Source organism: Panthera tigris, chromosome A3, assembly GCF_018350195.1.
Source record: "Panthera tigris isolate Pti1 chromosome A3, P.tigris_Pti1_mat1.1, whole genome shotgun sequence".
NCBI classification, from domain to species: Eukaryota; Metazoa; Chordata; class Mammalia; order Carnivora; family Felidae; genus Panthera; species Panthera tigris.
This window is the reverse complement of record NC_056662.1, coordinates 54068530-54080442: the sequence shown is the minus strand read 5'-3', so window position 1 is coordinate 54080442 and position 11913 is coordinate 54068530. Positions and strand designations below refer to the sequence as shown.

Sequence of the window (11913 nt, the reverse complement as noted above, 5' to 3'; positions counted from 1 at the left end):
AGGGCGCATACAGGGACCCATTTGTCCTGAGAACACCTACCACGTTCACCAGGTTCCCGGTTTCTGAAAGGCTTTTCTATCAGAGTAGTTTGGGGGCCAAAGTTTTCCTGAACTGCAGTTCTGAACCCAGACTGTGGAATCTTTCAAAATATCACAAAACATAGCACCGCCAAAGGCATCTTTAAGCGCAGAGTCGGGGAATTAAGGAAATTCCAAAGGCCACTTTATAAGCCCAGGCAGGAGCCGGGCCCTGAGCCCTGGAGGGAGAGAGAAGGGGAGGAAGGGAAGTGTTCGCGTGGAGTGAAAAGGGGAAGAGCCAGCCGTCTCCCCCATCTTTTCCCCTGGCCCGGGCGGTTCTCGGTGGCCCCAGCATCGCGTCTCTCACTGGCCTGGGAGGCGCCTCTGTGGAACGGTGGCCGGGGAGGGGGGCTCGGTGGCTCTCCGAGCGGCCGCTTGGCCCCTGGCCCGTTGGCACGGCGCCCGCCCGACAGGTCCCGCCCCGGCTGGAATGTAGGGAGCGCCCGCCAGCCTGCGCCCCTGTCCTTGTGCGCCCAGTCCTCTCGTGCGACGGCTCTCGGTGCGCGTCTCTCTCTTGCCCTCCCGCTGCAGCCATGGCCGCCTCCTCCGCGCGGCTCACTGTCCTGGCCATGACCGCTCTGGCGCTACTCCTGCTGCTGTGCCTGGGCCCAGGTATGTCGGCAGCGCCAGGGCGCCAGGGAGGGAGATGGGTGATGGGGTGAGGACCGAGGGACCGTGAGTCCCAGCAAGTGCCAATGGGTAATAGGGTTTTGCTCTGCAGAAGTGGGAGTGGCGCGCTTCGGCAGGCGGATAGAGTACCAGGGTCAAGGGCAGGTTTCGGACAAGGGTGGTCACCTTGGGAAAGAGTGAGGGCCAAGGTCCCATGGAGGGGCAAGAAGTGATTTGGCCCTAACTTAAGGGGCAGAGGGGTACTGGGAGCTTTAGGCAGTGGGGCCTTCTAGGACTGAGGGGAGCCAGGATGCATCATTATGGAGATGCCTTTCCAGGCAATTCCCTAAGGAGGGCGGGGGAAGGGGGGGGGCACGCTTGGCAACCCAGTGAAGTTCCAGGTCTGCAAAACTGCAGGCAGGCCTCACAACCCAGACAGGGAAAATGCTCTTTAAGGAGAAATGCTTAACCTTCTGTGCTTCAGGGAGCCCTCAGGGAATCAGTTGAAAATTCCAGGTTCCTTGCCTATAAAAGGACCATGTTCATACATACCCCCCAAGATGAAGCAGTTTGGTGGATGTGCAGGCATCTGAACCTTGGGAATCCACAGACCCCACCTTAGGGTTTTGTCCTGACAATACTACCTTCCACTTGAGGATCCTTTATGCGTCACTAGGGACCTTGCGCATGCGTGAGCCCTTTTGACACTCACATGTCTGCGAGGCATATTGTGATCCCAGATCTGCTCAGGGTACTGGGGCTGGAAGGCATGAAGTGCTGGCCCAAGACCCTGAGATGGGTGCTCTTCCCACCACAGAGTGGCCGGGCCCTGGCTAATGACAATGGAAGACACCCTTGATGGCTCAGCTTCTGTGCTTTGCTTTTTCAGAACAGGTGTGGAAAACCAAACTTCTGGTTGGGGCGGGGGGGGGGGGGGGGGGGGGGGGGGAGGAAGCCTGCTGCAGGAGCCCTGAGGTCAGACAGAGCCCCTGGTTGCCAGAACAGCAGGGGACCTGTTTAAGTCAGGAGAACTGCTTCTGAGTTACAACCACAGGGGAGGCTCATCAATAATTTCTCATTACATGACTGATCCGCCCCCCCTCCTCTGTGCCTTCCATTTTCAGAAGCACATCTGAATAAAGCAAGTGAGCACCTGCTATAAACCTTCCCTCTTCAGACCTGTATTTTATTTCATTCATACCAAGAACGTAGTGAAAAGTGTCAGTTAAAATATTATCATCATTGAGCTGGAATGTGAAAGTTTTCATGACACAAAATGAAAATCCTCACATACGTCAAGTCCCCAAGGTGGCTCCTTATGACACCCGAAAACGTTAAATGGAGAAAATGATCATTGCTCCTTCTTGAGCAATTTATTAATAGTTAGCACCTTCAAAGGGACATCCTGCAATTCTGCATCTGCTGGGAGATCTAATGTCAGGCTGAATAAATTCGGGAGTGCCTATTATCACCATCTAGATACAGTGACTGATGATGTAGGAGTAAAAAAAAATTCCATACTATTGGAAAAAATTCACAGCTATTCGGTTATTCTTTATTTTTTTCTTCAAACAAATTTAATGTGGTGTCCAATTATATGTATTAATATTTGTAGTTCAGGGTGTAGTAATTGGCACAGTGGCAACTATTAATAATTCATAATTTAGGATTTTTCCATGCGTTTCTGTTGTAGAGCTGAGGTCTGGTGAGGCTCTCATTTCTGGAACAGTAGTGACACACATTTGCTGCAAGAAATCGCAGCAGCAGGGCAGATGCCAACATCCAATGTCTATTTCAACATCAGGCCACATTTCACTCATTTACTGTCAAGTGCTTTTACAGAAGGCAAACAGATGGAGGGGCGATACTTAATTCTGTGTGTGCCACGCTGTTGTTAGAGATGGATGAATGTTAAGGTATTAATGAATGCTAATAATGGTGCCAAGAAACAGACCCGGGTGCTTTGGCAAATGTGTTCATAGATTTCTTTATTGACTGTTAAGGTTGGATGATTCTTAAGGTACAGCCTTTAAAAGTAGCCCCATTCCAATCTAATTAAATAATCCCCTCTATAGGAGCACCGTCAAGTGCTCATCTCTGCTTATTTACTCTTGATGGGGAACCTCTTGGGGGAGACTCATCCCATCTCTGGGGGGCTGCCTAGGTATTGGAAACTTTATGCCTTAATCTGTGTCCCACAGGTGTTTCTGGAAATCATTTGCTGACTCCTTTTCTCAAATCATATTCCACTGTATCAGTTAACATACCATATTAAATGTACACATTATAGGGGTGCCTGGGTGGCTCAGTTGGTTGAGCGTCCGACTTCAGCTCAGGTCATGATCTCGCAGTCTGTGAGTTCAAACCCCGCGTTGGGCTCTGTGCTGATAGCTCAGAGCCCGGAGCCTGCTTCGGATTCTGTGTCTTCCTCTCTCTCTCTGCCCCTCCCGGCTCATGCTCTGTCTCTCAAAAATGATAAATAAACGTTAAAAAAAGTTATTAAATGTACACATTGTAAATATCTGTAACCAAATCATTTGAAGGTTTGGGCAAATTTTCACAAAGTTTGTATGTTTTTAGTGAGTTACCAGTAAGGCTTTATTCAGTAGTGCAACGAATTTTTTTAATTTCTTTATTTATTTTGAGAGAGATAGAGGGAGCACACAGGGAGGGGCAGAGAGAGAATACCAAGCAGCCTCCCTGCTGTTAGCACAGAGAGTGATATGGGGCTCAAACCCACGAACCGTGAGATCATGACCTGAGCCAAAATCAAAAGTCGGTCGCTTAACTGACAGAACCACGCAGGTGCTCCTAGCAGTGCAATTAATTTTTATTTTTAATCCCTGTGCCCAATTTTGGAGTTGAGAGGATTGTTGGTGATAAATGTATGATGTAAAAAAAAAAAATTCCCTGGTTCCTAGAGATTCTTCCCAACCACGCTCCCTGGCTGGCATACCTATTCTAAGGACACTTGGCTAGCGCTTAAATTCAGATGCCTACAGAGGGCTAGCTGACAGGTGAAATGGCTCTTTATGGCCATGGGGTGGGTTGAGTGACTTGGGCCCAGAGATGTTCCAATTCAAATTTTGCAAACACTGCGTGCACTCATAAAACACGTCTGCAGGAAAAGCTCAGCTGTGGGCAGCCAATTGGTCACGGATGTGTTTTCTTCCCCCCGATTACATAGTAAATACTTTAAGCAGGGGTTCTTAGTCTTATTTGGGTCCCAGACACTTTGGAGAGTCTGGTAAAAGACATCACTCCTATTCCCAGAAAACTGTACCTTCGCAGATGCAAACACGGGCCTTGGGGCCTGTCCATGGATGGGGCGGTTAAGGGCCTGCCTAGAAAGGTGGACATCACCACCTTCATCCTGGGGCCAGATCAGCTCCTTATACCTGAACATGCTATGTTCTGTTCACTACTTCTGAGGCTGGATTTTTCTTCCAGCGGCTTTGGATATCCCTTCCAGGGACAAGCCTCGTACCTACATGTAGCACTTAAAGATCAGAGATGTCTATGGGTCCTCACACCTGCTCACCAAGCAGAGGAGGGTGTCCTACCAGACCAGTCATGTGATTTTCTGTTAAAATGTTTAGGCTGGTTAGAAATACTTTTAGAACTGAAAAAAAATGTCAGAAAATGGTATAGATAATGCCTGATTGGAAGAGGGTCCGGGCAACCTTACAAAACTGGGCTGGATTAAAAAAAAATTTTGTTTAATGTTTATTTTTGAGAGAGAGAGAGACATAGAGTGTGAGCGGATGAGGCTCAGAGGGAGATACAGAATCTGAAGCAGGCTCTGGGCTCTGAGCTGTCAGTACAGAGCCTGACTCGGGGCTCGAACCCATGAACCGTGAGATCATGACCTGAGCCAATGTCAGACACTTAACTGACTGAGCCACGCAGGTGCCCCTGGACTGGATGTTTAAAGAGCTAAAGTGCCTTCCTCGGCTTATGACAGTGAAACTTCATGGTGCTTGCCCGCCTTTGTCCTCACACAGCTGCCTTCTTTGTACCCCCTCCCCCTCCTCCAAAGATTCCAGCCATTGGACTTTAGGTTCCATCCATCTGACATGATATCACCTCCTTCACAGTTAACTGAGATCCTTGATTACATCTGCAAAATGCCCTATTTCCAAATAAGTAAACATTCAGTAGTTCTGGGTGGATATGAATTGGAGGCTGGGAGGCATTATTCCATTTACCATACCATGAAAAGAGAAAGTCTGCAGAAAGGTACATATGACAGACTACCGGCCCTCATAATAAGGTGCAAGGAGCTTGAAAGAACGATGTCACTTCTCCTAGGGAATATCTCAAATTGTTATGCCCTGGGTCAGCCATGGTCATTGTCACCAGTTTGAGCCATGAGTAGCCTGAATTGTTTTTCCTTCATGACAGGGAAGGCAGCAAACATCAAATACTGTGATACCTCCAAGTTGCCAAGACAAGATAGGGGCACGCGGTGCTTTATTCCAACTCAGATTTTTGCACTTGAGAATGTAAAGGGTACAGTGCAACTCTGACATGATTTCTGTTTTCATTCCATTAGGTGGCGTAAGTGGGAATAAACTCAAGCTGATGCTTCAAAAGCAGGAAGGTAAGTATACCCCCCATGGATAATGGCTGCCTTCTTAATGGGGCGCAGTGAAAGGCAATGTTGAGCGTGCTCACTGGGGTCTTGTATTTGGAAAATCAGAAGTGTTTACTCCTTAAAAGGTTGGCAGATCTGAAGGTCTTACTGTGTGTGTGTGTGTGTGTGTGTGTGTGTGTGTGGTATTTCATTGGATAAATATTATTGCCAGTAAATGTTTGAAAATTATTTTTCTGAAAGCTGTCGGTGTGGACTCAAAGATAAAAGAAACAGTGCTACTGTGTTAATTGAATGCTATTTATTTTAGAACCAAGATACCCTGTAGAGCACGTATCTAAATTTAGAGCATATCCTTTAGAGCACATAAAACCTCCATTGGTGGAATAGACACAGAATGGTACTGTTGTAGTATTCTATATGCAATTAGCCCCCGGGGTCAGGGTTGAACAGAAAAACTGTTTGTCACTAACACCTGTTGTGAAAAATACTCCTCCAAGGAATGTGATAGATGGCACCAAAATGTTGTCGAACCACAACAGGTTGGGAGCCATACAATAGGAGTTCCAGGCCCACCATAATCAGGTAGATCAGTTGGACCAATCATGTGGTCTTACGAAGGCCATCTTCCCTTGGAACTGTCATCTTTGCCTGTAAAATGAAGAATTTGTACATCTCTTAGAAATTTAGAAGTGTGACATTTCTGATGTGAACCTTTAATCCCTTATATTCCTTCCCTGCCCCAACTCTGCCCCAGTTAACAGGAGAGTCTGGCAGGCTGAAGCCTGCTCCCTGACAATGTGGGGCTCCCTGGTGCTATTCATATGCTTCCCAGTCAGCCCCCCAGAGATCCCCTGGATGCTGAGCCTTGGGGGTTCCCCTCAGGGGCAGGGGGCTTCTGAAGGGGCTCCCAGCATCTTCCCCAGCATTTCTCTCATGAGGCCCTGGCCCATCCCTGTTCTCTGTGCTGAGCAGCCCGCTCCTCCAGGACACCTGGGGTGACGGAAGCTCTTGAAAGGCCACCCTGTCAGAGGTGGGAGCAAGCAGACCACTAAGATAATCACGAGTCCTGATGTACATCCTCAGATTTTATTCAAGTCAAACCTAGAAACACATATTGAGCACCTGATGTGTACAAAAGGGTGCAACAGGCCCTGAAGGAAACAGGGATGAGCAGGAAGTGAGGAAACAAATCCACTGATACTTATCCATGTGACCAAAGAACACATAGAACACTTCACTCCCATTATCCTGTGCAGCCTTCGTAACACCACCAAGATGGGGACTGTCAGCCCGATTTTGTAGATGAGGGGACAGACAGCAAGGGAAGACCCAGTGGCAGAACTGTGTCCCCTGAGCACGTCCTGCAGAAGGGGAGACTTTTGAACCATTGAAACCACACTGGGAAGACGTTGGGAGAAGCCACATGCTAAAGCAAGGGCCAGTACCTTTCAAGACTTGGTTGAACCATCGATGATCTGTGAGGCCCGCAGATGGTGACCCCAGGTGGCCCTGTGTGCTCCAGCTCTCCGGGGTGAGAGCATGCCATGGTGCCAGGCTGGGCCACTCCGAGCTCATTGTTCTAGTTCTTTTTCCTTCCTGGTCACCTAATCAGGCACAGTGCTCTCTTGTTTGCACGTGCAAGGAACGTACACCTTTATGGCCCTAGACATCTACTTGTTTCCTAAATGCCTAAGGGGTGGGCCACCAGCCCCTGCAAGCAGCCTGGGGTCTAGGCCCGGTGAGTGACTGCAGAGAATGGGCTGCATTTCTTCTCTCCCCTGTGCGCCTTTATGTGACTGCACCCAAATGGAGAGCTTACTACCAAGGGGTATGGAGACAGATGATGGACAGCTGTATTTCATCACATGTGATGTAAGAATGAAGTTGAAAGTCAAAACCATCTAATGCGGGGTGGGCTTGGGGTGTGGGATGTTTGTTAGCGATTCACCCACGCTAAGAAGAGAAATCAACCTTTGTACTTTGGGGGGGTGGGGTATTGATATTTCAGCACCTGCTTCACCTAAGACGAAAGTGGCGGTGGATGAGAACAAGGCCAAAGAATTCTTAAACAGCCTGAAGCGCCAGAAACGGCAGCTGTGGGACCGGACTCGGCCAGAGGTCCAGCAGTGGTACCAGCAGTTCCTCTATATGGGTTTCGATGAGGCGGTGGGTATTCCCGGCCCCTGGAGGACTGGCTCCCTGCAGAGCAGCACCATGGGGACGGATGCTTGGCTTGGGAAAATGGCACAGAAAAGTAGTCTTCATAATTCACTCCAAAAAGTAGGAGACCCCATTATCTGTCAAGTGCTACCCAGGCATTGGATAACATTACCATTGAGATGTAGGGACATCAGCTAGAATTTTCCATCACACTACGCCCAAAAGGGAGTCTCTCCCAACATGGCTGGGAAGCGGGGTTCCAGAGAAGCCACTGCCCAAAATGGCCGGGACCTAAATTCATCCAGAATCCAATTTCACTTATCTGTACAGTTTTGCCCAGCGGGTGTTTTTTTTTTATTTTTATTTTTTTAACATTTATTTACTTTTGAGAGACCCAGCACAAGCAGGGGAGGGGCAGAGAGAGAGGAAGACACAGAATCTGAAGCAGGCTCCAGGCTCTGAGCTGTCAGCACAGAGCCTAGCGCAGGGCTCAAACCCATAAGCCATGAGATCGTGATCCAAACTGAAATCGGATGCTTAACCGACTGAGGCACTCAAGTGTTTTTGAGTGCCTGGGTGTTTTTAAGATAATTTACAACCTCCCCAAAACATTTGCAGCTTTACCTCCAAAAAATGTCAGAGACAACAAGATTGATGCAAAGACCCATGAGGATAATGGAAAGAGATGAAAAGTAACTTTTTATTGTATTTTTTATTTTTTAATGTTTATTTATATTTGAGAGAGAGAGAGAGAGAGAGAGAGAGAGAGCACAAGAGGGGGAGGAGCAGAGAGAGAAGGAAACAGAATCTGAAGGAGGCCCCAGGCTCTGAGCTGTCAGTGCAGAGCCAGACACGGGGCTCAAACTCACAAACTATGAGATCATGACCTGAGCCAAAGGTGGACACTTAACCGACTGAACCACTCAGACACCCCAAAAGTGAGTTTTAAAAAAATGTCTACTTATTTTGAGGAAGAAAGCATGAGGAGGGGAGGGGCACAGAGAGGGAGAGAGAGAAAGAATCCCTAGCAGGTTCCATGCTCAGCCCAGCTGGGGGCTCGATCCCATGACCGTGAGATCACGACCTGAGCCTAAATCAAGACTCAGACACTTAACCACCCAGGGGCCCCTGACAAGTGGCTGTTAAAGAGAGGCGGTCTTTGCATGTGCTTTCAGGGAAATTTGGCAATGCATTTGCAGGAAAAGATGGTTCTGTTCCTGTGTCCAGGAGGTAGGTAGGTGAGTGGATGTATTCACGAAATCCAAGGAAAAGAATGTTGACAATCAGAGACTCCCAGCAGGAAACAGGTACAGGTGAGGTGGCAAGGGAGTTAAGATCACGGATTCCACTGCACAGAAGCAAGTGTGCAGAGTGACCAGCGCGGCAGTGCCAGCAGGAGCGCTGGACTGGAGGCTCTGCGGCGACATCGAGAACACTCGCCCTGCCCCCCAGCCGGAAAGCGTGCCCGGAAAGATGAAGGGTGACATCTCCAAGCCGGGGGAGCTGGAAGGGCTTTTCCAAATGGACCCAAGATTCGTACTGTGCACAGAGGGTGTCTGTATACAAAGCACCACAAATTGATGAAAAAAAAAGGAAACTCTTTAGAAGCCTTATTTTTAAAGGTTTCTTAAAAGGCAGCCATGTAACTGTATTACAATGTCCTTTCCATTCATGTATATATATATATATATATATATATATATATATATATATGTCCTGCGTGTGCAAAAGGCTGAACACATACATCCAGACTCTGCCAGGCAGGGGTCTAAGCACTTAATATGAATGAACTTACTTACAGTCGCAACAACCCAAAAGACAGGTACTGTTACTTGCGTCCTTGTGTTTGGTTTGTTCCTTCCTTGGTATTCCATTTTCCAGTGGAGTTATTGGGGCTGAAGGTAGAATTAGGTAAGGGTCTGTAAGCACTGTCAAAGTGCACATTCCCGTGAGTCACGTGGGAGAGCACCAGTCTACCCACATCCTCAGGAACACCTGGAATTCTCACTGAAAATTAAAAAAAAAAAGAAGTACTTATTTGAACATGAAAATTGCATGCCAGTTGTAGTAACTTGCATTTCTTTGCTGCAGTCCATGAAAAAGTCTACTAAGAGTTTAATGTGGAGAGGGGCGCCTTGGTGGCTCAGTTGGTTGAGCGTCCGACTTCAGCTCAGGTCATGATCTCACAGTTCGTGAGTTCAAGCCCCACGTCAGGCTCTGTGCTGACAGCTCAGAGCCTGGAGCCTGCTTCGGATTCTGTGTCTCCCTCTCTCTCTCTGCCCCTCCCCTGCTCGTCCTCTGTCTCTCTCTCAAAAATAATAAATATTAAAAAAATTTTAAAAAAAGAGTTTAACATGGAGAAATGGCTAAAATAATGACTGATGACAGAAACAGAATAAGGGTGAGGATCCATAAGATTATAACTAGCCACAGAAAAGACTGGAAGGCAATAACGTCAAAATGTCAGCTATGCTTGTCTTTGGCAATGGAGTTGTAATCCCCCTTTTTCTCTGCCCCACTCCCACATACCCATTTGTAAATATGAGTGTGCGTTATTCCTGTATTCATAAAATATTTTTTTTTACTTTCTTGAAAACAGCTTTTTCCCATAAAATGGGAAAAACTGGGGAACAAGATTATTACACTATGGGAAAAGCTGTAGTATTGTAGGGAAAGCAAATGTTCTCATTTTCATGCCAGAGCCCCCGGGGCTCAGCAAACAGAGGGGCGGCGTGGTGCCCATCAGCGTGGCACAGGCTGACCCACCGCTCACCCCCGGTGGGTGGCCACAGAGAACACCATTGTGGCCGAGGCCAGGCCTTCCAGCCTCAGGAGCGCTCAGATACCCATGTTCACTGGCAGTCTTATGCAATAGATGCCTGCAACCCAGCCACCGGAAAATTCCATCCATGAGGTGCAAAAGGGTGCCTGAGAACTTGCACTTTATAGCATCCCTAGAGGTTGGATGCACCGGCCACACTTTGAGAAAAATTGGACCCAAACTTCTGGATAGCCTGCAACCTCCCTAGGTAAACCTTCCCTTGTCCCTGCCTTTTCGATCTCACACCAAATATCTCTCCGAGTCGTCACCATCCACACCTGTGAGCTTGCATCTACATTCACCTTGTACCTTCGTGAGCAACAAAAGAATCTCTCTTTCCTCTAAGAGAGGCAATGGTGTCAAAGACCAGCTACCCCAGTTATAAACCTGAAAGTTGTTCTACGCTTCTCAATCACTTCAGTTCTTCTTCCCCTTCTTCCTGCTAATTGCAGCTGCCTATTTTCATGTGTGTCTCAGTAACTGTAGGCTTCGTGAAGGCAGGGAATCTGTCCCAACTTGCTTTGGGTGGCCCTCCGGTGCCACGCATAGGGCTGACAGGCTGCGCCCAGTTAAGAAGTGTTCGTGGAACGAAGAAGGACAGCCGTGCAAGCTCTAACCTACACCACGGGTATAAAACGGTCACTGTTGCTACTGCGCACGGCTATCACATGCCCCAGTGGTGGTTGATTTAATTCACCAAGCGTCTACTCTGTGCGCTTGAGTGGGCCAGGCACAGGACAGGACAGGGAGAGGAGGCAGTGTCTGTAAGATGAGTACAATGAGATGTGCACGGTGCCCGCGGGTCAGGCCAAGTTATTGCTGTCTTTGGGAGACGTCCATTTTATCTACTAGAAAAGAGAAAAATGTTTAAGTGTTGGGTACATTTAGAACTCACAGGACGGAGGTTTTCAAGGGCTTGGATCAGTACTCTTTAGCTGGCTGTACTCACCTCTGAGTACAGAGTACGATAATGAAGGGTGATTGTCAGTTGGAGCTGTTAATCATTGAAGAAGAGCCACTACGGAGAAAAGGCAGAGGGAAGATGTGGTCTAGGGGGAGTGGGTGTCCTTCAATCTGTTCTCTGTTGTGCTCTTTTTCTCCAGAAATTTGAAGATGACATCACCTACTGGCTAAACAGAGGTCGGAATGGGTACGACTATGATTCCTACCAGCGTCACTATGACGAGGACTCTGCGATGAGCCCCTACGACTGAAGGCACGGACCCATCGGCAACTACCATGACTACTAACACCCCGTGCATACGAACCGGCACCGAAAGTGCCCCCCACCCCGCCCCCTTCACTGCCTTGCACCACGTGGCTTCTGCTGGGCTTTATTCCAGCAGATCTTTTCTACCCCCTTTCTGCGCCCAGGAAGGGTGAATTAAAACAAACAATATTAATGCTTTTTGATATTTCATGCAAGTACCTAACAACGCATTTCATTAAAAAATAGAAATAAAAGCATTTTGTTAAAAATGCAAGTCTCCGAATTCATTCGGGTGGATTTCAGTCCCTGGATTTTCCCTAAATTGAAGCCTCATCTGAGAGACAGCTCTCTGTTACCATCACCCTGCCAGGAATCCTCACCACCACCGGGGCAGACCAGGCCACTGAGCAGGGTGGTCTTCCGTTTGTTAACATTTCT

At 48.1% G+C, this 11913-nt stretch overlaps 1 protein-coding gene across 1 annotated transcript; it reads left to right on the top strand.

Moving 5' to 3' along the window:
• The first annotated feature begins 353 nt into the window (after positions 1-353).
• Positions 354-11698, top strand: ECRG4 (ECRG4 augurin precursor). Its single transcript, XM_007097762.3, has 4 exons — positions 354-690; positions 5243-5290; positions 7293-7450; positions 11369-11698. Exons 1-4 carry the CDS (start codon positions 612-614, stop codon positions 11477-11479), a joined length of 396 nt encoding a protein of 131 aa, XP_007097824.3. The 5' UTR covers positions 354-611; the 3' UTR covers positions 11480-11698.
• Positions 11699-11913: the final 215 nt, after the last annotated feature.